The sequence below is a fragment of the Amia ocellicauda genome, chromosome 4, assembly GCF_036373705.1.
Source record: "Amia ocellicauda isolate fAmiCal2 chromosome 4, fAmiCal2.hap1, whole genome shotgun sequence".
In the NCBI taxonomy this organism is placed as follows: domain Eukaryota; kingdom Metazoa; phylum Chordata; class Actinopteri; order Amiiformes; family Amiidae; genus Amia; species Amia ocellicauda.
Genome location: NC_089853.1, coordinates 2,269,089 through 2,295,846, shown reverse-complemented (window position 1 = coordinate 2,295,846; position 26,758 = coordinate 2,269,089). Strand labels below are relative to the sequence as shown.

Sequence of the window (26,758 nt, the reverse complement as noted above, 5' to 3'; positions counted from 1 at the left end):
GTATTGTCTGGTTTCTCATTCAAATTCAACACACACAGTATGAAGGCCATTATATATATCAAATCAGAGCAACCTGCTAGTCCGGTTTCAACTTAACGGTGTTGGTTCTGTAAGCAAAGTGAAGTTAAAAAATCCTTGGATTCCTTTCATTTATCTGACAAGAGCAGGTGGTACAATGTGTTTGTTAAAGGTTATGTTATTCCTTGGCATCAGGATGTAACTGGAAGGCAGACTCAATGAGGGAGGGCAGTCCGGTTCAACAGATGGTCAAGGATGCTGTTTTGCATTGGATGCTTTGTAATTGTTTAACTGACTCTGATATGCGCTTCCAGTTTCTCTGACAACATGCCAGCAGAGGGGAGGTTACCCCTTCCTGACACAAATCAAGTATTCTTCCTTCATACAGGACTTGGTTCGTGCTTCCTGGATCAAGAGAAATTGCCTAACCACAGGAAGAGACAACCTTCGAATCCTGGGTAACAAAGAGAAGGGAACAAATATTTGTCAGTAAAACTCTGAAATACAATTTTTTGTCAGTTTGTTTCACATTTTTTTTAATCGTTGGTCACTCAATAAGATTATTTGTTTAGACTTTTCATTTTGTTCAGTTCCTTTATCTCCTAAAATTAATCATCAAGAGGTTTGAAACAACCGCAGAAATGTGCCTTTGATTAGATAAAGCACTAATAAAAAGTGGATTAAGATCATCGAACTTTTACTTTCTGTTGGTTTGTTCTTCTCTCAGAATTGCACTGCTCTTGTGATGCTTGTCGACTCTCTCAAGTTCACGCAAATAATAAACCTCGGGGAAAATCCTCAAATCAGTCCTTTCTCTATGAGAACATTGCAATGATGGATGGAAATGAAACCATTTATTTCTGAAGAAGATTAAATAGGAACATATACAATTTTAAAGTTTCACTTTAATAGCATACTCATCACATTTATAATGCCTTGAAAGAAGAAAAAGTAAATGTGCTTTATAAGTTACAGTTACTGTATTTGACTATTAACAGAGTTCACAAATTTAATATAGTTTTCAGATACATTTCCCTAAAATCTTTCCATATGTAGAGCAATGGGAAGTTAGTTAGTGTGTTAATTATTATTCGTAATCTTGTTATTAGTGAGGATTTGACCTTCAGTTTTACTTTTTAATTTTATGTATCGATTTTTACAAATTTTGGAATGCGCATAACACTGAGTATTAATGATTTTATTATGGTACCATAAGGAGGATTTTTCACTTCTAGCCAAAGTCTTAATCCAGATTGATACATCTCCTGTCATTTGATCCAGGACTAAGTAACTGCAAAACCACTAAATCAAGTTAGATCTAATACCAAGTCTTTAAAGGGAATCTGCATCATCTTACAAATATTTTGTTCTGTGACTTATTTTGATTATCCGTAGGTTTCTTTCAATTCAATTACAGGTATTGTATATTTCTATGTAATTAAAAATACTGTCCCTCATGTACATAAAACACATTGCAAATAAAAATGATGGTAGATGCAGAATAAAGCCCTATAAAATGACCTCATATGCAAAAGATCATTAATTTCATTATACTGCATCACAATCATCTGCCATTTAGTCTATGCATTTATTTGGCATTAAAGACACGTACCACTCACTCTTTTACTTTGCAAACTGTCGAAGAATATTGTGTGGAGGGAAAAAGTCTTAGTACCTACATATTCCATTTTGACACAATATTTCTAAAGGAGAGTTAAATGACGGAAACCTTGAACTCACAGGAAATCTCAAAAGATTACCTCTTTCATAGTCAAATTAATTCTATAGTTTAAGAGATATGATCACAATATGCCCCGCAGCTAGCTGCCACAGAATGCTAATTTAAATAAATCAGAAGAATTGGTGCCAGCACATCTGATGATCATTACTACAGATGGCTGACTGTATACAATACTCAGAAAGGTTTTATGGCAATCAACGTTTTAGTTTTGACAGTTTCAATGGAATTATGCAAATTTCATTCAAGTCCTTAAGAAATGCTTTAGTGATGTTTCATATATCCTACCCGTGCTCGAACAAATAGCGGATTTTGACATGTATGGATCTTTTGCCTTTCCTTTTCTTAAAGTAGATGTTATAGTGTATATCAGTGTGGTTACTTACATCAGTGTGGTTTTGTGTATTAATCACTTACTGTAGTCAATTTACGATCACGGGGTTATTGAACGTGGCTAGCATATTCCTCTCAGCTGAATTTAACATGTCAAGTGTGGTGAGACTTTCACAACAGCAGAAATCAGATATTCTTTTTCTCCTGTTGAACTCCAAGACTTTTCTAGAAACAATTGTGAGATAATGAAGATGCCTGTGGTGTCGTCAGGTTGGAAAATGTCTTTTTTTTTCAACTCAGAAGAGAATATATTAGTCTTTACAATCTACAGCTATGACCGGTTTTATAAAGCCACTTTATGATAATTCAAGTCTTCTGACATGCCTTCATCTTGTGGAAATATATTCTCTTTTACAACAGCACTTCTTAAAGCTGGCCCTTGGGGACCTTTAACAAGCCCGGTTTTGCTTTCAACCACTGACCTTTGTAAATATTTATTTGAAAATGGCCCTGTTTGAAGAGATCACGTGACAGTATCAGGAGATGGTTGCTGGCTTGTTGAACTCTCGCCAGCACCTTGCGGTTTTAGTTTACAACTGAACAACTTGCATTCCCCCCCACCTTGTTTTGTGCCGTTTCATTTAGTTTCTTTGTTTTGCCGACCGACTTGCTGCTTTGCGCAAGGCATCGGGTATTTCCACACTGGAGGGGAAGCAGATGAAAAAATCTCCCAGCCCTGATGACTGTGACGTTCTCCTGAGGTTGCACTCACTTTCTGGGAATCAGTACACTAAGTGATCGACGTGGCCTTGAGGCCTGTGACTCAGATTGTAACCAAGACTGCTTTTATCCTCAATGATCTTAAACAGGAGGTTACTGATATTGCTTCTTCTGTGAAGCAGCTAACTGTGAAGCAGGATGAGACCAGAGCTGATCTTCATCAACAAAACGGTGAACTTAGTCAGTTCAATGCTTGTATTGATGCTATAGCAGATCTCAAGGACAGCAATGTTGGTGAGACAACATGAGGGGGTAGAAGCAGATGACCTCATTCACTTTCTTCAGCAGTCAATTCCACACTGGTTTTCAGCCTTGAAACACACCAGCCGCCACCCATTTCTGGAGCTGAATAGAGCTCATCGCATACACACCGTTGTCCCTCACAATTCTCTGATCTCGGTGTACTTGATGCCTGGCGAGTGTTTAAACTATCAATTTACCTTTTTTCGGCTAGACATAAATTATTTTTGAGGATCGATTTAATTTTCCCATCAAAATCCCTATGTACCTCGTGCTGATGCTTGGCGGTGGTCCGAATTGAGCCACACGATGGCGCTTCAATACTACTCTACTAGATAATGAATAATTTTGACCTTCATTTTAATCCAGTCTTGATTGCTTGATTTCTTGCTTTTAATCATCATTCATCTTATGGGATGCAACGGTTAGCTTTATTACAGATGCTACTTCATTGTTTGCTTCTAGTCTTAATATATCACGTTTGGGCAAAATTAAAGAACTTGAGGCCAAATTAACTCTATTAGAACATACTTTACAAAGTTCCGTTTCCAAAATGATTGCACTTGACTTGGATATTACTGGAAAGGATCTTAATATTTTACTTAGACGACGTGTTGAGTTCCTCATCCTTTGGGCTAGGCAGAGGTATTACTTTCATGGCAGCGGCGCAAGTCAGCGTTTAGCTTTAAGGCTTCGCCACAGAGAACATTTTGTGTCAAGACCACAGAAGGAGATATAACTTCGAACCCTCTTCTAATAAATACTGAATTTCACTCATATTATTCTAAATTATGTAGTTCAGATACCCCTTTCGATAGTGTGAGCAGTTCCTTCAGACCCTTCACTTACCAAGGCTCTCGGAGGATGAATCATCTGTATTGGCTGCTCCAGTCTCTACGGAGGAGATAAGAGAAGTAGTACAGGGCACTTGGGGGATGTTACTGAAGACAACTACATTTGCCCATTCCTGGATGGAAATGTGATATGCTATAGAAACTCCAGAAGCCAAGCTGTGCATGACTTCGGTCTGCAGTCTAATGCAGCTTAGGTTGAGAGACCGAACATATGGTGGCACAGACATATCAGATTATCTTAATGTTTTGGATTTATACATTTCTGACATAACAATAAGATAAATCATTTTTAATGTATTTAAAATAAATGTAATTGATTTCATTTTGTGTTTGGGTCTTGCAAAAATGTGCTGCCCTAAATTTTTCTGTTTCTATGTTGTATAATTATACTAGTAATACATTGTAGGAGTCAAAATGCTATAATCAAACTGATTTCATCAAGTTAACTCTTTGTATTCATTGTTCACATGTATTCATGGCCTTTAAATTCAATTAAATGAGAAGAAGATTGTCCCAGTAAGCATATTTGTGGTTTAATTTTAGATTAATTACAAGGCTTTAGTAAAATAATCTCTTGCCAGCTCCCTGCGCTCTGGAATGGATTTATGTAAACACTGAGAAACAATGCGTGGTCACGTATATATGGGAATGTTGTGCATTTTGAAATTGGTTCCATTACTTGGATGTCCATTTATAAATCACGTTAATGCAGAAATTGCATCCCAGGGTGCCGAGGGCCACTTTCTGCATATGGGAGTGTCTTTATTCTGGTCTTGGGTTTCTCCCACCTTGTCCATAATTTTGGAAAATAATATTCCGTGTTCTTCAATGCTGTTTTCACTGAAGATAAATCCCTTGCCTGATCACAGCAGCAGAAACATACTTGGTTAGTTGGCCTTACAGAGGCTGAGAAAATTACAACTCTGCGATGGTGGCCCCATATTCCATTCCCTGGTGTCAGCATATTCTTTCTTTTTTAGATATAATTTATCTGGAGCTCTCCACGACGGGGCCTGGAAAGCTGCTATTAAATCTCTTTTAAACCCAATCCCAACAATCTCTGTTTAAACCAGGCTATTGGGTCCCTCCTGTAGGAAGGGTGGGTGAGTATTAGGGCCAATAATGGGTGAGAGGTGGGTAAAAGGGATGGGGGGGGACAGTTTTATTATATTGTCTGTACGTTCAACTCTGTTTGTATACTACACAGATGACACCGGGAGCCTGTTCCCTTGAATCATATGTTCAGAATCATACCCATTAAGAAGAAAGACAAGGTTAAAGAACATTCACCACAACAGGGCATATTTATTGCGATGTCATTTGCTTTAATTGTATATTAAGCCTCAGAGTGAATCAATACATGGCGAAGTGCTTTCTCCTTATTCATCTATTCATTATCATGCATTTATCTCAAGTTGACAATTATATATTTTTTCGCACTCCAATTTAGAACACAGCTTGCACAACGCCATTGTGATTTAACCTGCCTGAACAGCACACTGAGTTATTGACCTCGAGGAACTGAAAACAAACACAGCCTGATGTCCGCAGAGACACTGCATTCAGCCAGTTGCCTTTCTTGTGGAGCTTTTTTGCACTGCAGGTTAAAAAGGAAATAGTCAAGTTTACGTGACAACTACAGGAAGAGCCACTGCTCAGACTTACACTGCGCAATCCTGAAGGGACTCTCCGCTATGGAGACAGTGTTGAATGGTGGGAAAAGACTCTTTCCTGGCAAAGTTCCCTGACAGAGTCCCCAGTTAAACTATTAGTTTGCTCAGGATAGTCACTGGAAATCACAGCTTATTTGTATTTGTTATGTGTTATGGGGTGTCCAGTATTACAGTATTATGCTCTGTTCAACACTTTCAGGTACTTTTTTCTTCTTTCTCAGGGAGAACAGAGACCTTCAACATCTGCTGCTTTGAACTTCATCACTCGACTTGTACTCTAGCAAATGTTTAAAACTTGGTGCTTCAGGTTTAAAAGATGTCTTAAGTCAGTGATTAAAAGACCCTGTTAATGGTGAATCATTAAGCCAATGATTTGTTGTTAAGTAATTGAGAGCTTGGATGTAATGAAACCAGAAGCTCTCTAGGGACAGAGCCATCCTGTAGAGAAGGGATGGACAGCTCCAGTCATTGTTGTACTAATTCCTGCAGGTTTTACAGGTTTGCAGGTTTGTCCCTTTCAATTAGCAACTGATTAAAACATGTAAATGATAGGTGATCTGACTTATCCAAATAACTAAATTAAGTCATTAAGATCTGAGGTGGGATAAAACCCACTGAACCCTGCTGCCTTCCAGGTCTGTCATTTCCCATCTGTGGTCCATAGTGATAAACAAGTGGAATATAAATCCTATTTTACATTATCACTCAAAATTACACCGGCACGTGGGGCATGTTTCAACTCTTTCTCTTTATTTGTTCAATTAATAAAGATTTATCTTCAAACTGTTTTAATAATTATAGATACAGAATAAGAACAGCAACCATGACACCAACATTTCGCAGGTTGCTGTAAGATCCGTGCTGCCTCCCTGTGTCTAGTCTACTTAATCGCTTACAGCATCATAGTAAATACTACATTTAGACAGTTAGTGAATTAATTAAATATAGACTGGAAATTAGGAAGTCAAATGTTATGATGCATAGCAAAGAAAAAGCCAGACTACTGACAATATAATTGGAAAATGGAGGGAAAAAAAACTAAGGTCACACAGATGCAGTGGCAATTAATTTTTTCAGTCAGTCCCTTAGAGCTTTGAATTTAAAAGAAAGAGAAGAAAGTTGATGGAGGTGAAAGTGATTTCTCTGATGTCATTCTCACTACGTTGCACGTTTCATAATAATAATAATAATAATAATAATAATAATAATAATAATAATAAATATCTTGCAAGAGAACAAGACTAATTATAAAAAAAATAACAAGAAACGAATTAAAAGAAAACATAAAACACGTTAAATGAACAGCACATTTTCTAAAACTAAGTTTTAAGAGACCCATGTTACCAAAACAATGTATTCTGTTGATTTTGCATTCAATTGTCTTGTTTTCAACATATTATCTGACATTTTAAATAAGTTACCAGTAGTACAGATTACAAACTGTCGATAATTCAGAAATCCTAGGATCTGCAACCACTTTCTTCTAGCAACATGCTCATTTAAATGCTAAGTAACACATAGCATTTTAATTCCATGAACACAATTGAAAACTAATACTTTAAAAGCATATTTGCAAAATGAAGAATGGTTTCTTTAATTATTACACATAACAATTTTAATACGTGGGATGTACTACACATACATAACCTAATGGTACAATTTTGAACATGCATGATTATCAAAGATAAACACATCTGTTTCTCTGGTGAGGCAGTGTGATTCACGGCTGTGCAAACATTAGCATGCAGGTTTTAGCTGAAAGCCCAAACCAGGAATGTCAAACGCTGCTCTCCATCACAACAGCCATTGGTAGGCATGTCTGGGTTTTGTTTAAAGTCTGTTGGCTCAGTCCATCCAGTCCAGTCTTTTCCTCGATGTCTTGGAGACAGCAGCGTTGCCCTGCGCTTTGCTATTCCCCCCAGCCCTGCGAATTGCGCTCTGCTAAGTAAACAGCACTGAGGCGCCCATCATTACGCGCTCCCTCTCCAGCACATCAGTGCAATTCTCCAGGAATTAGGGGGTGGGGGGGTGGGGTGGGGGGGATCGGATTTTATATCCCTTCATTCCGGAATGGGTTCACCTCGTCAGTAGCGAAGTCTGCCTTTTCTCATGCAAAGTGAAACTGGTCTGTGAAATTGACAAGTTTGGTCAATTTCAGGAGTTGGGGGGGAGGTCTTCTTTTGGCTTTTTTCCCCCCTTCCTTCACTGCTTGAAAGGATTTGCTGCTACAAAATACCAAGCATGGGAATACACCGGCACATACTGCTTTGGCAGTGTCTGATCTCGACTTTTGCGTTTAATGCTTTTGCTTTTTCCGAGGAAACTGCAGATAAAACAGTGAAGTCGGATGGATATTGCAGCAGGATTTTAAGGGCGCAGGGCACCAGGAGAGAGGGGTACAACGAGTTCCGACTGAGAGTGGAGGGGGATCCGGAGTTTTACCAACCTGCAAGCACCTACAGAGGTATGACGTTATTCAAACATGTCCTATGTATGTAGTCATGTATTGTTTCCTTGCTGTAATGCGTGCTTTTCAGAGCGGATACATGTTACAGCTGTGCGTACATGTCGCTGTACTGTGGTGTTTGACAGACAAAATGCGATAAGGTATAAAGGATACATCACGTAAACTTGATTGTGTCAAGTATCAACTTTTCCTCGTTTAAATTCTCCCACATTTCTAACTTTTAGCATGTGCTATAGCCTATAGGTTTGCAAACCACAACGATAGAATCAATAATATACCATAATCTAAGCATAAAGGTGTTCATATAGACATTGGAAACTTTATTATAGCGCTGGTTGAACATGGCTATAGTAGAATTGGCGAGTGGATAAGCACATTTTATATTCTGACAGTGATTTTGTGGAGTTTATTCAGGTTTTTACATTCAGTTGATTCAGTCAAAGCTTTTGATATTAGGCTAATATTTTTCAAGCGCCCGTTTTTAAATGAATGTGTAAAATCTCCAAAGCAAGCCTTCTGCGAGCCACATAATAAGATGTACGTATCACACTTCAACAAGTCAGGAAACCAATTCAAATGTCAAATTCAGTCATTAAAAACAAAATACGTATTTGAATTCCCCTGTCTGCGTGAATATAGACTTTGCAAAATTAGACAAAAATAAATACATATAAGTATTTGTGTTCGAAAATAATTTTATATTGATTTATCAAAACCCATACAAATATACATATACATACACATACATACACTGAAATGTCATGAAACAATACGTTTACTTGAGAAACGTTTTACAAGGTTACCAACAGCTAACCTTAACATTGGCCAGGGCTTCATAACCATAAGACCCTGATTTAGCGCCCAGTCTCTATGCTGCAGTACTCCAGTTTCCCAATCTTAGCAATGGGAGTGGGAAAGGGTTAATGAATTGTCCTCAGCAGTTCTGAATGAAATAAATATTGATTTTGGTCACAATTTTATTCCAGTTCGTCCGCAGTTTTTGTTGGCAGAAAAAACGAAACAAGATAAAACAAAAGCAAAGAAAAAAGAAAGAAACAGACAATCAAAAAACCAAACATGCAGAGCAGGTGAAACAATTATTGTGTCCTTCCCTGATGCACTTCCTGCTCTAACTAATACAAGTTACTGCATAGTCCCCAATTTTCTACATAATCATATGACAGAGTTAAACAAACAGTTGCTATGTGGACATTGTCAATATCTTGCTTGGTAAATTTGCAAACATTTTAAGGTAGATTTTACAGTGGTAATTGTTTTTATTTACGTACATTAAAGCAATTGTAGTTTATTTAGGAGTGAAACAAACAAACAGAATGGTAATAGCTCAAGAAAGTCCAGGTCCTTGGAGCTTTGTAACTGTATGATTCTCAGACACATTTTAAAACTCACCTTCAACACCATACTATCAAAACAATGCAAAGAAAAGACATTTAAGTTTCCATTGTAAATGAGAACACACTTGTTGTAATAGATGGATATTAACTAATGTGAACACTATGTTGTGTGAAATAAACTATTTGAACATGAAATGTAAACTCAGTGCATATATAGGGGGATTATACTGCTCAGTGTATTGGCTATTATGGTACAGGAACTATACATATATATACTATATACTGGCTCACACATTTAGTACGGTTTATCTTGTCCTTAAGAGCAAAAAAAGCATACATCATATTTAGTGATGAAACATATTGATTATTGTGTCTAAAATATATTTTTTCACTTCACTGGGATTGTGGAAGAACAGTTTGAAACATGTTTTATGTTTTACCATAGATGTTGCCCTAAGTGATAAAGTACTTTAATCAAAATTAGTATTTGTAATGCAATTATAAAAAACAGAACAGTGTTATTGGTGCATTGAAAGGCAGTGTATTCCATTTCACATATTACTGTACCAGTGAGATGTATTCAACACATAAAAAGAAACCAGTCACAATCATTTCATCTTTCAATCTTTACTGGGAACTAGGACAAGCTTTCTGTAGCTCTAGCTAGGTTTATTTCCCAATAAACCAAGTCAGAAAGTATAAACCTGACAAACCTGTCATTCTGTTTAAGTTTTATTGTCCCAGTTTCCACATAGTAAATCATAAATTAGTCATTTACAGAGGCACACATAATGCAATGCACATTGTATTATTAATATCGGGAAGTCTGCATCATAGTTTTTAATGTTTAGAAGATCATACTGTTTTGTATATTTCAATTAATGTTTTCCAAATCAGGCACCTGACAAACCAAGCACCTTCTGAAAGATGTTGTACTTGCTGAGCTCCCGTCTCTATATTCCACTGACTTTGTTAATTTACTGTTTCTAGTGACTTTGTACGCATCCAGCCCCTCTTATTTCAGAGGATTTACTCTCATTGCTCTGAAAGAGGGAAAAGATGGCGACAAAGATGAGGATTATGCCGGTAATTTTGAGGTAAGTAAACAAACTAGCTTCCTAAATGTTAAATACAAGACATTTTAAATACATTTGTAAAGTGTGAAACAACAAATTGATGTGCATTTTCTATATATATATATTTAGACTAGACAGAAGGAATTACCTGCCTACATTTGGAAAGTATTCTGGAACCATACATAGCTGTGATAGTTGGTTTTCATCATTTATGGATTAGCCAGTTAAAAGATTTGGGTTATTGGGTTGTTTGATTTTAGATAAATTCAGGATCGTCTACATGTGCACAGTGGGATACATACAGTATTGAATGACTCAGCAACAGACAATGCCAGTGCTGGGATGCTTACATGATGTGGCGTTCCAGTTTACAGCACCAATGCACTTGCTAAAACTGAAAGAGAGTCTGGGTATCACAGTTTTGCCATGTTGAGATCAATTGTTTTATAATTGAGACCCTTGTGATTTCTTTTGTTTAAGCTTTCATTCTTTGTATGCCTGTATCAGTGGATTCTTAACCCCCCCCCCCCCCCCGTGAATGGGCGTTCTGATGTCAGCTTAGGTATGGTGAGCTTTCGAGGAATGTCTTTCTTCAGTTTATCGTGACATCACAATGCTCAGGTGTATATGGTCTTTAATACCTCGTTTCCACTGTTCACACTTAAGTGCACCTCGGCATGCCCGTGCCATACACGTACACATAAACATTGCTGCCAGTGTTTCCACTGCATTGTCACAGCTGCCCCAGGAAGTGGATGTGAGACACCAAAGTATTTACAACTTGCCACTACTTAAGTAGCAGCTACTTAAAGCAGCTGTTGAGAAGGAGCCGCGCACAACCCCTAGAGACATCCCAAGATCTAGAAATGCCCAACAGGTTCCAACTGCTGGACACTGAGTTGGACAATGGCAGCTCAGAGGGTGATGGGGTGGCAGTTGAGCACCAGAGCACCATGGTGCCCACTCCCCCCCCAGAACAGGGAGGTAGTTATAGTAGGAGATTCAATCCTTAGAGACATAGATCACACAGTGTGTTCTAGTGATAAGGAGACCTGCATGGTATCTTGCCTGCCTGGTGCTCAGGTTGCAGATCTCCCTCAACTAGTAGACGGGCTACTGGCCAAAGCCGGGGGAATCCACTGGTCATGGTCCACATTGGAACCAATGACATAGGAAAAGGTAGGACAGAGGTTCTGCAAGACAAATTTAAAGAGTTAGGAAAGAAACTAAACAGCAGAACCTACATGATAGTTTTCTCCGAAATACTTCTGGTACCACGTGCCAGGCCAGGGAGACAGGCTGAGATTAGAAAATTCAGGGAAAAGGGCTTTAGATTTATCAGGCAATGGTCTTTCTTCTGGGATAGACCGGACCTGTACAAACCGGACGGTCTACATCTAAACAGAAGGGGGGCTAATGCATTGGGAGAGTGTATGTGCAGAGTAATTGAGAATCTTTTAAACTAGGGACCAGGGGGGCAGGGAGCTCTGACAATGGGAGATGTTCCACTAAGGAAAGAAAACAAAGGGAAACTGCTAGTAGGAAAGTCCTGAAATATTTGTACTTCAATGCCAGGAGTATAAGGAACATGATGTTAGACCTAGAAGCCACAGTGCTGGCGGGTGACTATGATGTTGTAGGAGTGACGGAAACATGGCTTACAGAAAATGATGGGGATGAATACAAGTTGGAAGGATACACACAGTTTAGGAGGGACAGGCAAAATCGAAGATGTGGTGAGGTAGAATTATATTTAAAAAATGACTGAGGCAGCAGAACTCAGATTAGATCCCAGTAACGAAACAGAATCTTTGTGGGTGAAACTTTTGAACAAGAGATCTGGAGGATTAGTGGTAGGAGTGTGTTACAGACCACGCAACTCATATATTCAGAAAGATGCTGCATTGTACAGTGTAATCAGGACTGCATGTAGCAAGGATGTGGCTGTTATAATGGGGGATTTTAATTTCCCAAACATAGACTGGGAAAGCCCGGTTGGGACTACAGAAGCAGAAATAGAAATGGTTGAGATGGTAAATAACTGCTTTCTAACTCAATTTGTCAAGGAACCAACCGGGAGAGAGCATGCATAGACCTGATCTTTTCAAATGACCAAGACACAGTCAGAGGGACACTAGTTAGAGAACCAATGGCAAATTGTGATCACAATATGGTTAGCTTTGAGGCATTCTTTCAAAACACAAGGATCGAGTCTAAAACCATGGTCTACAATTTTAGAAAAGCAAACCTTGAAGGTATGAGGCGGCACTTAGAAGAGGTAGACTGGAGCACACTGGATACAGATTCAGTCGAAAATGGATGGTTATATTTGAAGAATATACTACTTGAGGCTCAGGTGAAATTTGTACCAAAACTTTGCAAATTGAGGATCAAACAACACTGGCCAAAATGGTTTATTAGAGGTATGCAAAAAAATATCAAGAGAACATAAAATGTTGTATAGCGCATACAAAAGGGATAGAGACGACACAAAATACAAAGAATATGTTGAGCTGCAAAGAGATCTTAAGAACATAAGAACATAAGACAGTGTCCAATTGAGAGGAAGCCATTCGACCCATTGTGCTCGTTTGGTGTCCATTAATAACTGAGTGATCCAAGGATCCTATCCAGTCTATTTTTAAATGTTCCCAAACTTTCAGCTTCTACCACATCGCTGGGGAGTTTGTTCCAGATTGTGACAACTCTTTGTGTGAAAGGGATCTTAAGAAAGGGATCAGGAAAGCAAAGAGGGAAATAGAAAGAAACATAGCTGGGCTCCACACTTCAAGAAAGATATCGCTGCTCTAGAGGCAGTTCAGAGGAGAGCAACCAGACTTATTCCAGGTCTGAAGGGAATGTCCTACTGAGAGACTGAGGAACTGAACCTTTTCACCCTGGAACAGAGGAGACTACATGGGGACTTGATTCAAGTCTTCAAAATCATGAAGGGCATCGACCACATCAAACCAGAGGAGCTTTTCCAGATCAGCAGGGACACACGCACCCGGGGACACAAATGGAAATTGGGCTTCAAGGCATTCAAGACAGAAATCAGGAGACACAGAGAGGCGTCACAATCTGAACAAACTCCCCAGCGATGTGGCTGAAGAGACAATTTGGGAACATTCAAAAACAGACTGGATAGGATCCTTGGATCACTTAGTTATTAATGGACACTAAACGAGCACGATGGGGCGAATGGCCTCCTCTCGATTGGACACTTTCTTATGTTTCTTAAAGGTCAAAACACATTCTGGGAGACGTGTCATTCTTGGTATTAGTGTTCAATAACTGGAGTCTGAAAACTGTTTATACCTTATAAATTAAAATGCAATAAACATTGGACTGAAATGTTTTTGCAATATCTATCTTATCTAATATCTAATCTTTGGTATTTTAGCCAGATGTCTTACTAACCCAGAGTCATACGATACCATGGAAACCTTTTTTAGTTGTGGGGGTCCAATCTGAAGACATTTGAATGTTTCATTTCGTTAGCTTAGAACAATTGCTGGAAGTCAATGGTCACAAAATGCTGAGTCTCAAGAGCCGGCTAATAGATTTTTTTTAAATTTACAATACTGGAGTAAATTAATAATTCAGTAAATTTGTCAATTTACAGGTAATCTTAAGACATTAGAAAGTCCTGACGGACTACTTTCGGTTCTGCCGGCGCTCACTTCCTGTGAGATATTGTGACATGATTTGTAAACAAAACTCCCCGGGAAGCAAACAGTTGTTGATTATTCTAGCTAGTCACAGCTTTAATTGATCAGGATCCCTCAATGGCAGTCTGTGAAAAATTATAGCAGACCACGTCTTTGCTTTTCTAACACAGCAGTGCAATCTCACTCGGCTGGTCAGCTGTGTTTACAATCACACGCAGCGAGATAGTGCCAAAAGAAAAATACTTTTAAACATATTCATCAAATTACTTTTGATTTTGTATAGACTTGTAGCGAATGCTTAATGTACAAATGTGCTATTCACACAGCTTTCGAGTAAAAAGATCTATTAGCTGGCTTTGTAGAGTCAGTGTTTTGTGACCATTGACTTCCAGCAAATGTGCTAACGGAAATGAAAAAATCTAATTTCTTCAAACTGGACAAACAGAATTAAAAATGTTTCCATGGATTCCTATGACTCTTGGTGAGTAAGACATCTGGCTAAAATATGAAATTACCGAAGTATCCCTTTAATTAGTGCTCTAATTTCACCTTCTTCTCTAATATTCTTTCTTGGGGAAAGTTTCTATAGTATCTCTTGAATCGATAGCGGACGCCAATATTGTAGTTACAATTTCAAAATGTCGTTGCATCTGACTATGTAAGGAGACGTAATGGTACTTCTGCCTATACCAGTTTTGGACTCAGCGGGTGCAATGTATGAAACTGTGCCTCCTGAAACTAGTTTGGACACAGGCGGAGGTGCATCTGAGCCACAGTGGAAACACCCTGGACTCAAAAGGACAGGCCGAGGTGCACATACACGTGGCCAGTGGAAACGGGACATAATATCCCAGGCAGCCAGCAAGCGGACCGCCCCATCTGGGGGTGCTTACGTCAGCACCATCTGCTGTGCAGGAGAGAGGTTCAGTGTGGATGAGTCCAGTGCCAAAAACAAAAAGCCCTGCGCTTAGGTTGTGACAGAGCTACGCTTCTCTGATTTTCCTGTGCCAACTATATTTCCATTCTTTCATGTGGTGTTTAAGGTATGTGGTTTTGCCTCAGTTTTGCTCTCTTATTTTGTACACTTATAATGGCTCAATATGTTGACTCTTGTTACATTTCAAACCTTTCTGAACACAGTGACAGGCATCAAGTAGCACAAAATATATTTCAAAATATAAGCTTCAATGAGTTTAGTCCTAACTGAAGATCCCTACCTCAGACTTAATGTTCCAGCTACAGGGCAGAAAAAAATGTTTGCCTCCGTAGTTAAACACAACATGCTCTGGAGCACCCAGGGACAAAAACAAAGCACAAGAAAAACAATAGCCTCCACATACTTATGTTAATTGGTTATAGACTAAGGATGCAATGAAAATACTCCCAGTTTCCAAGTGATTTCAAATGAGCATTTGGAAGTTGAGAGAGGATCTTCATTCCTTTGAAATGCACCATTTGCAAGTAGGCTGCCAGTCCAAGGGCAACATGTAATTGTTTCTTAAAAAAACCCTTCATGTCTAAGATAGCACCACACCATTAAAATATTCTACAGACATTTCATACTTTTTGGGCAAAGTGTTTCCCGTGTTCTTTTCAGAAAATGTTTTGTTTATTTCTTGAGCCTTTCTCCACAGAGAACAAAAAGTAATAATTCAAGTTGACCTTGTCTCTGTAACACTGAGGGGTTTACAAACCTCACCCACAATTTTTGTTTTGTTTTGTTTTGTCTTTCTTCTTTCAACACCGCAGAAATGATATTTAAATAAATGCCCTGTGTAGGCGGATGCAACATTTGCCGTCAGCTTCAGCCAAGGAAAGCAAACCGGTTGGGAAAAAGAAAATCACACCTTATCTAATATTTGAAAATGAAGACGACATAATACAGTAATTAGGAAATCTGTTTCAAGACAAGTTCTAGCTAGTTAGAAAAACGTGAATTTAGTTCCTTCAGGGTCACGGGGTGTTTTAACATAATACATGGCCAACACCACTAGGTCTGTAAAATAATTTATTAAGAGGATTCAGTACTAAAAGACTCATTATGACATATTAGGATTACACAATTCATGGCTAAATCTTCCTGTGTTGCTATTTTCAGTACTTACTTTGAGTAATGATTTTCACTCTGTGGTAGACATGCCTTGAAATCTGACAAGGTAAGAGAGAATAAAGGTCAAGTTCTCAGGGCACAGTAATGTGTGGTTGATGTCACCTTGGTAAAAGCCTGTCAGCAGTTATGTCAGACATTTCCTTCAACTGTTAACCTGTGTGTAGCTCCTTAAATCTTGCTCAGTACTAATGGTAAGTGATTGCTCAACACTTCAATTACCCACCATCATATTTTACTTTGCAACACAGAAAGAAAAGAGAGGGAGAGAGGAAGAGAGCGAGAGAAGCTTAAATTAATCTGAAAGCTTAACAAATGGGTGAAAAATGCTTTAATATTTTTGCTTTTGTAAAACAAATATAATACAATGTGTATCAAGATTCATGGATTTTTTTGCGGTGCTTAGATTCTGCATTTGGGTCAGAATGTTAAGGAGAGACACTGGGAATGGCGTACCTAATATTACTGAATAGTGCTGGACTTGAACCTGTCACAATCAATTTTCTCCAACACTAGACATTTATATTTTTATAGATGTATATAGATCATCATCATCACCACCATTACCCCCATATCGATCCACTGCTGGATGAAGGCTCCCCAAGATGTTTCCATTTGCTTTGATCTACAGCTTCTCTTGTTCATGTCAAGCCTGCACATTTTATTATTTCATCTTCCCATCTTTTATGTGGTCGTCTTCTAGGTGTGCAGATGCCCCTATCCAGGGTGACTTGGGTACAAAGTGGAAACATACAGGCATAAAACATTACAAATTCCAATTTACATAATACAGTGCAATTCAAAGCATAATACAAATTCCAATTTACACAAGTGTATACAATATATGGGGTTTTACATCCTGGATTGTAAAAGCTGATGAGTGCAGACAAGATGTTAGATAGCCACGAACAAGATGTTCATAGCCATAAGTGAGCACTGGTAGTATGAAGTTTTCTCTTTACATAAATGGGTAAGATTTCCTTTCAGCAGCATGCTGAAATGCACTCATCCAAATGCACTCCATACCATACGTTTATGTTTCTTTTGATTTCTTCCATAATATCTCCATCTGTGCTGTGATTGATATTATCATAAACTCATAAGTTGATCAAATAATCTCCTTTAACTTGATTCATTTTCTTCCAAATCCAAAGTCTTCAATACTTCAATAGGTGCCATGAAGAGTTTTGGAGAGATTGTGTCTCCTTTACAAATCTTGATCTTATCTGTGTCTTGGTGGAGTCGTATTGTTGATGTAGCATTGTTGTACATATATTTAATAAGAGTTATATAAGTTTCTTAGGGCTTTGATGGCTGAGTTTGTATATATTAAATTAAATGCTTTCTCATAGTCAACAAAGCCCATGCACATGGAAGCTCATATTCTCTGCAACTTCCAATCCTTCTCTGACAACTTGTGATCCATCGTGTTATATCCACATCTAAATCCTACATGTTCTCTTGGTTGAAATCCAGTGAGTCCAAGGCATTGTTCCAGTTATCTGGTATTTGTTTCTTTCTGAGCCACTTTGTTAAACGTTTTGCCAGAATGTTCTCAATTTCTTCACCAGCTTATTTTAGGATCGTCACTGTTATTCCATCATCTCCAAGTGCTTTTGCATTTTTCATCTTCTTTATGGTTTTCTGGTATTTCACTTGCGTTCAATGAGACCTCTTCTTCTTTACTGCTGTCATCACTTCAATTGAGGTATTATATTGTGTGTATATAATATATATATATATATATATATATATATATATATATATATATATATATATATATATATATTTACTTCACATTGTGTTTTATATTCCATTTCCAAATCAATGCTGTCAAGATTATTAATTCTTATCATAGCTTTTCATAGCCTTCATGCTAAAACAGAAACTAAGCTTGAAAACAGTGTATTTTACATTTATTTTCCCTTTGAATCTCATTATCATGCTGTCTAAAGCACAGTCCATCAGGTTTCATTCCTTCTTGCAACTGCATGTTGTTGATATTTAGTAACATTGTGGAGTTTTCTGTGAAAAATTCAAGTTCACTCTGGCATGACTGTGACTAAATTAAATGTCAGGGGAAAAAAATCAAAAAACAAACAAACTAAAAACAAGGAACCACAGTAACAGCCAGCCAACTCCAAGATGTCAGTGCATCCAAAAATAACATTTAATAATACGTAAGAGTTCAGATTTACTGTAGAGGTTCAAAATGTACTATTAGTGAAACAAACAAACAAAGAAAATTACATTGAAAGAACATAGTAATTATTTTGGACACTGAAGCAGAAAATGTCAACCCAACTAAGAGAAAAAACATTTTATAATGTGTAGTTTAGTAAATGGTAGCTGTTCGTAAGACTTTTTTTATTTATGTATGTATTTGTATTCTGTAAATTAGGCCTATTCTTCTGAGGTATAAATTGGTAGTTTTTACTTACCCAGCTAATTGAAAAATAAAAGCATTGTACTTTCATAAATGATTTGGGCAGTTTCACCAGAATAAATACTGCAAGGTATAAGTGTATAATTATGAGGAGACTAAAAGACAGTATGTTAGAGATATTGATTAAGTAACATAACAGTGTTAAAGAGTATCACACAGACAAGCCAGATACTTATGACTGATATGTAATGGAGTTACTATCTATTTCTTAACAAGAAGTATGGTGCATCCTTTAGATCAAAATATTGGAGAACATCTACTGTAATAAATCTAATATTACAGTATGTAAACTATATAAACATTATGTAAACAAGCATTACAGACTGTAGCCGTCTGTGAGTTGGTTTTGGTTTTGGTTCAAGTTCTGTGCTTGTGATGTCTTTGGGGGTATGGTTCCCTGGTTAATATCCTTACTATTTAGCCTTAGTAACCTTTCATGGTCTTGTGAGATACAATTTGTCTATAGGCTTACCATGATGCACACGTCTCCTGTTTTTCTTTTAAAAATTGAACTTGTAAATGAGATTTGTTCTCCATGTTTTCTCAGCAATTGCATATGGAAGGCATGGTATTGATGGTTTGTCAGACCTCAACACATCCTAAACTGCCTAATAGTGTGATTTTCCTCCCTAATAGTGTGCTCCATCTCAGGTTATTGTACAAGCTGATAGCAAGATGGTATCACTGAAGAGTAACAAAATTCTTTCCTTCAACTGCCAGGCATTAGAAGTCCCTCTCAGTTACGACTGAATAATTTAGTGTTTTAAAAAGGCACGGCAACCTTTACAGCTGAGATGAAGCATCTGTGTGTCTGTGTCACCTGGGAGAAAATTACTATTAGAACATAAACAGTTTGCTGATTGAGATCACCACCTTTTTTTTCTCAAAGCTGTCTCTCTGATGTTTTTTTAGCTACTGTTGTGTGCCAAAAGTAACAGTTTAAGAAAGGCTCCAAATACATTGTCCTTTTCAGTTGGTTTTGGCTGCATTTCAAAACTGATATGACAGCACTGTACTTTAAAGCTGTTTGGCGAAGAATATCTTTGGGTTCAGCACTCCCTCGGGTTTAGTTAACCCAACTGGAACTTTATTTTTGTATATCTTAAATTAAGACCAAACCAGAAAATATTGAACAGCTTTCTAAAAAAGTATGATGAAATACTGTAACTACGCTAAACGTTTTGAAAATAGATTCTGATTCTGTTTAATTATATGTTACATTTCACTTGTTTAAATGTAGCTTCATAACTGATAACTATACATGCCTCACATACGGTTACTGTTTTTTAAAAGTTATGGATATTAATGAAATATTGGTATGACTCCAAAAAGGTAAGAAATAAGGGTGTGCATGAAAACCTGTGGTATTCTGATAGTTTATATTGAATATGGAAAGTTGATAAATATTACAAGAACTGAACAATAAATGGATACCTGAGACCTGCCACTGAAAGAAGAGAAAAGGAACGAGAGAAAAATATCTTATGAGATATTTTTTTAATCACAAGCTTTTTACGCATGTAATGTGCAAACGTATAATCGAGCGCCGTTCTCCCACGCCACAGTGCGGTGATCTTACCACATCACTAAGAGGCCCAGGCATCCTAGTGAGGCTCGAGATTGCTACACTACCCTCTGGCACGCTACAGTATGTTTATTTTTTACAGTCCTGAAAATTTAAGATTGAATCTTAATGTTGAGTAGATGCAGATGGACCTCTAGTTCATCAAAGCCAGAGATCTCTTGGAAAGCACAACCGCTGTTTGTCACAGCTGTATTTTACTGTTCTTTGGGGATTTACAAAGGGAAATAGGCCAACACGTGTGAAGAAGCCTAGTTTTTGGTGCACTATTACTGCAGTGTTTGGGAGCTGTACGGTACATTTTATAAATGTTGTGCCCGGGTCCTGTCCCAAGGGCTGTGTAGGTATATATCCTAAATCATTCAGTTGAACTTACAATGACTATAAAGTGAACAAATTAATCTTCTTTCCATCCATGTTGAGTTATGCAAGCATTTTATTTTTGAAATACAAATACAAAAGTGCAGTGATCTGGTTCTGCTTTTTTTAATGTGATGTTTCAGGCCAGATGTATCCACTTACATGCATACAAAATCTCTAGACTTATACCCTTGGATGAAACCCATTAATAAATGGGAGTCATTTCATTAATAAGGCCTAGCTAGTGGAAGGGGAACATTTTCAAGCCTTTAAAAGCTTCACGTTTGCTGACAGTTCTCTGAATCTCATTCTCCTATGAAACGGACAAATGGACTAAGCATAAGGTCCGGGAGTTCACAGAGCATTGTCAGCTTTAAATAACAGCAAACATCTCGCAGTGAAATTACTTTATATAGTTTTTCTTTCAGTCTAAAAGCAATTTCTCTGGTTGAAACCCTGTATCAACAACAGCAGGGAACTGCAATCATTTCATTAAATATAAGCAAATAAACAGCATTAGCTTGCGTTCCACAACATGAAAAACAACAAGAGTGTTAAACATGCTGCTGGAGTATCTGCAGTATTGTGTGAACATCTTCAGTAGTGACTATATTAAGAGCGCCATGTGCAAATAATCTCTGGCTCCGTCTTCGAAATAATAAATCTCGTATATGTGGGTGTCTTATGCAAAACACAGCCAGTTCTCTTCCAAAATTAACATGGAAACAATGCAATAGAAACTACAAAAGGTTTTGAAAAAGCTTTTAAAAATCTGGTCCAGGGAAAATTAAATCTTTCATTTGCTATTTCTTCCAACTCTTTTCCTCCGAGATATATTCCCTGCCTCATATTATAACTGTAGCTTCTACATAGTATGCTGTCATTGGAGGATAAAAAGCTCACTACAGAGATCAAAAATAGGATGAACATTATTGTTTTCATTTATTGTTTTTTTCTCTTTCTAAATTCCCATTTGAACCCTTCATGGTCTTCAGCTTCTAACAGCTCGATATAGGCATTTTGAGCAACAAAAGTGATTTTCCTGAGCCCGTTACACAACACTAGTCTTGCTGACAAATTGCTATCGGTTTTCACTGTGCTGGACTAATGTGTGAAATTCATAGCTCTAATAAAGTTTTAATTCAAATATATCTATTGGTGAGTGGCTGTAAAATGTGTTATTGATTCTATTAAGGTAAACTGTTGGCCCGTGTCAGAAATGGTAATGATTACAGAAGGTTTAAGGTTCAGATGGAAACTTGTCAATTTCCTTCTGTAAGACTCATGAATTATTACAATAATTAAGCAGGCACACATACATATACACCAATAGAGAGATATATTGTTAGTGGAAATGGAAAATAATAAGAACTCAAGAGAATGCTTGTATGCAATTTTAATTTTAATTAACTTGGAATGAACTGAATGTTTAAGCCTTTTTTCATTCTTCTGAAGGGCGTTTGTGGTGCACATGTGAGAAATAAACACATTCTCATTCAGTATCATATTAAAACAGTCTCCATTTCCCATGGTGCTTGTTTTACAGATCATAGATGAGGAGGACACTCAATACATGACCAACTGCCCCCCTGCAGTGACTGAAAGCACCCCAAGGAGAAGAACGAGGATACAAGTGTTCTGGACAGCACCTCCTACAGGCAGTGGCTGTGTCATCTTAAAGTAGGTGCTTATAGTTATGTTTTTTTCTTTCATTCTTTATTTTGTTAAGCTTCCAGCAATAGGATTTTAGAAAAAAGTAATTGACACGGGCATATACAATGCTTCTGTGAGCCAAGAAGGGTAAAATGCCACAGGCAGGCAGAAACTGAGAGCGATAACAGCAGTCTAGGAGAAAATAAAGAATAATCTTAACACTGCATGTGTGAGAGTTGGGGCTGCTGTGCCATACAGAGGACATACAATGCACTGAAGACTACCTTATGCTTCATATCAAGTATTTATATCACCTTGTTCTTAATTATTTAAGTGATGTTCTGCAGCAGGATCCATTAAGCAATTAAGGCTGAAATAAGTGCGCTACATAATTGTTGGGTTCAAGATCACAATGGAAGAGAATGGTGAAGTCATGGTGGCCTCCCTTGATGTAGTGTGCATTAGCTCTGTGATTATATCCTTCTACCCATAATGCTTTGGATTCTGTATTCAAAATATTATCCACAGATACCTTGTGTGTATACTCAGGGAAGACTTTAACTGCTTTGCTGTTTGAAGTTGTCTTAAATTGCTGTTTGGCCATTCTCTCCAGACCTTCAGAAAGGTTTCTATTGTATTCTATGTATGCATTTATTTATTTATTTCTGATGACAGACAGTTGTTTTTTGTATTTATGTGAAATTGGGTGAGAGAAAGGGAGAGAACTGAATTCCTAGTGCTGTCATCCGACAACATGCACAACACAGCTGAGCGAAGTGTTGCTTTCCTCTCATTTAGCAATACTCTATAGCCCTGCGGGCCTGCAGAAATAACCTTCTGATGTGGGAAAAGTGTAGGTCACATTCCAATCATTTTGAGCTGGTGGAGGATCCCGGCTGAGCAATAATTGGTAGCCTTAATGAGCTGATCGGCAATTTACAGTGAAGTGCTTGAAAGAGTAGGGACGTGAACCTACTTAAATGCTATTCCAAACTTACTGATCACTAACATATTTTCCTATTGCCTTCACGTTTAAGAAAACAAGTCACAGCATACAAGATGTGGTTTCCAAAAGCTTCCAAAATTACTGGAGCATTAAAACACAAATTCAGAAGTGGACTGCAATGGTCATTTTGAAGAACATATGGAATTGAGGCTGTAACCACATGGGTTTTGAGTATAGATCCCTATCGTTAAAGATAGATGTTATTTTGCTTTAAATTAATAATGGCCATCAAATGAAACATGCAAAACAAAAATCTAGTTAAGAGATATTCTTCTTTGTCATTTAAGATTTCCCCTTTTCTGATCTCCTGTAATCTGTAGCAACTTCTTTTTTGTCTCTATGTCTTTTATTATAACAGCAAATGATGTTAGCTGGAGACTTACAGTGTTTGAGAAAGTGGCAACGTGCTTGTATACATAAAGAAGTTGTATATTGCATTTTAATCGCCACATTATTAAAGCACTCCGCACAACTGTCACTTATCTTCCTCAAGTTATTTTAAACTTATGGTGTCATGATGTGTGAAAGAACTTAAAGAAGGGCCTGAATTTGTATTAATGTACTTTATTATGTGGTTGTCAAAATTTGTGATGGCAGTCCTGACAAATGGAATTCCTCTTTCCACCCGTCTCTGTGTGGGAACTCCAGTTGGCAGTCCGGGCTTTCTACGAGGAGATTCTCACATTTTAGTGGGGCCGAGGGTTTCTGGAAAGCAAGATATGGGAATTTAAGGTAGTGGCAATGATTCACATTGTGCTCTTACAGTGAGGGAAAAAAGTATTTGATCCCCTGCTGATTTTGTATGTTTGCCCACTGACAAAGAAATGATCAGTCTATAATTTTAATGGTAGGTGTATTTTAACAGTGAGAGACAGAATAACAACAAAAAAATACAGAAAAATGCATTTCAAAAAGTTATAAATTGATTTGCATGTTAATGAGGGAAATAAGTATTTGACCCCTTCGACTTAGTACTTGGTGGCAAAACCCTTGTTGGCAATCACAGAGGTCAGACGTGTCTTGTAGTTGGCCACCAGGTTTGCACACATCTCAGGAGGGATTTTGTCCCACTCCTCTTTGCAGATCCTCTCCAAGTCATTAAGGTTTTGAGGCTGACGTTTGGCAACTCGAACCTTCAGTTCCCTCCACAGATTTTCTATGGGATTAAGGTCTGGAGACTGGCTAGGCCACTCCAGGACCTTAATGTGCTTCTTCTTGAGCCACTCCTTTGTTGCCTTGGCTGTGTGTTTTGGGTCATTGTCATGCTGGAATACCCATCCACGACCCATTTTCAATGCCCTGGCTGAGGGAAGGAGGTTCTCACCCAAGATTTGACGGTACACGGCCCCGTCCATCGTCCCTTTGATGTGGTGCAGTTGTCCTGTCCCCTTAGCAGAAAAACACCCCCAAGGCATAATGTTTCCACCTCCATGTTTGACGGTGGGGATGGTGTTCTTGGGGTCATTCCTCCTCCTCCAAACACGGCGAGTGAGCTTGATTTTGGTCTCATCTGACCACAACACTTTCACCCAGATGTTGGCAAACTTCAGACGGGCCTGTACATGTGCTTTCTTGAGCAGGGGGCCTTGCGGGCGCTGCAGGATTTCAGTCCTTCATGGCGTAGTGTGTTACCAATTGTTTTCTTGGTGACTATGGTCCCAGCTGCCTTGAGATCATTAACAAGATCCTCCCGTGTAGTTCTGGGCTGATTCCTCACCGTTCTCATATTCATTGAAACTCCACGAGGTGAGATCTTGCATGGAGCCCCAGACCGAGGGAGACTGACAGTTATTTTGTGTTTCTTTCATTTGCGAATAATCGCACCAACTGTTGTCACCTTCTCACCAAGCTGCTTGGCGATGGTCTTGTAGCCCATTCCAGCCTTGTGTAGGTCTACAGTCTTGTCCCTGACATCCTTGGACAGCTCTTTGGTCTTGGCCATGGTGGAGAGTTTGGAATCTGATTGATTAATTGCTTCTGTGGACAGGTGTCTTTTATACAGGTAACGAGCTGAGATTAGGAGCACTCCCTTTAAGAGAGTGCTCCTAATCTCAACTCGTTACCTGTATAAAAGACACCTGGGAGCCAGAAATCTTGCTGACTGATAGGGGATCAAATACTTATTTCCCTCATTAACATGCAAATCAATGTAAAACCTTTTTGAAATGAGTTTTTCTGGATTTTTTTGCTGTTATTCTGTCTCTCACTGTTAAAATACACCTACCATTAAAATTATAGACTGATCATTTCTTTGTCAGTGGGCAAACGTACAAAATCAGCAGGGGATCAAATACCTCACTGTATCTATATATCTATCTGTGTTGGTCTTTGGCTCTTAGATGCTGTAATGTGGAAAATATCCAGTGGTGAAATATCCAGCTATTTTGCAAGATTTAAAATTTTCCTAGAACCTGTTTACTTTCCTTTGTGGTACCTACAATCTTAAAACAACAGACCAAGAGAGAGAGGACATGACAGCTTTAAAGATGAAAAACAAAGTGTCTGAAAACAGGAAGTTTAATTACAGGGAGGCACGTTTTGCCATTACACTAGCTCTTAGCTATGTGTACACTGACAATCATGAAGGTAATATAATCAAGTTCTTATTACAGGACTTGCAGCAGTCTGGCACAGGTGTGCCTTAGAACTAGTGTATAATTACTCTACACAGAGATTAAAAATATAAGGTTATTAAACTGGGTATGCTTTTATGGGCCCACTCGACAATGTAGGAGCATTGAGGAGATTTTCAGTGGAACTTTAATAACAGTTTGGGATTCAGTTTCTCTTTGGTGAATTAAACTACTTCAAACTTGGAAGACAACCACTTTCCAGAAAGACTATTTGATAGATAATGTGAAGAACTAACCAAAAGCCAATCAAGCAACCAAGTTTCTGGCAATGTTGATCGCATATACCCTTTTCTTTCTCTGCTTCCTACTACAAGCATGCTAAAGTGTCTTGTATTTTAATTCTTAACCTTATGTACAGTAGTTGCCAATATCTTGTACTGTATGCACACACACACACTCTCTTAGAATACTAGATCTGGAACATAACTATTTATTTATTTAAATGTAATTTAAATATCTATTGTCTGTCTTGCCGTTTGATTTGGAGGTCAAAGTTGAACGTAGGTAAGCTAATCTCACTTTCAAAAGCACCTCTCAACAGTATTTTTGGCTGTAAAATGGAAATTCAAAAACTGACGCAAATAAAAAACTGAAAGATGTCTTGAGTCTTGATTTAGAAACAGCAAGAGCATCAGAGTGTCTGTTGCCTTGGGGAGAGCGCTCAGTAATATCCGCACATCGTATGAGCAGGCCTTATCTTTCACAGAGTGTGGTCTTGATTTGGGGATACAGTGCAATTGAAGGTCCATTGATGGTACGTTGTGTG

At 38.0% G+C, this 26,758-nt stretch overlaps 1 protein-coding gene across 4 annotated transcripts in view; it reads left to right on the top strand.

The window, feature by feature from the left end:
• Positions 1–7,478: 7,478 nt before the first annotated feature.
• The window catches only part of spon1b (spondin 1b), a 97,694-nt gene continuing 78,414 nt past the window's right edge, over positions 7,479–26,758 (top strand). For 2 of the 4 annotated variants that reach the window (XM_066700478.1, XM_066700477.1), the window contains exons 1-3: positions 7,479–8,100; positions 10,449–10,555; positions 22,247–22,380. In XM_066700478.1, coding sequence (XP_066556575.1) covers positions 7,878–8,100; positions 10,449–10,555; positions 22,247–22,380 — 464 coding nt within the window. In that variant the 5' untranslated portion in view covers positions 7,479–7,877. The remainder of the gene's footprint in view (positions 8,101–10,448; positions 10,556–22,246; positions 22,381–26,758) is intronic. The other 2 variants (XM_066700480.1, XM_066700479.1) reach the window with 1 other exon arrangement.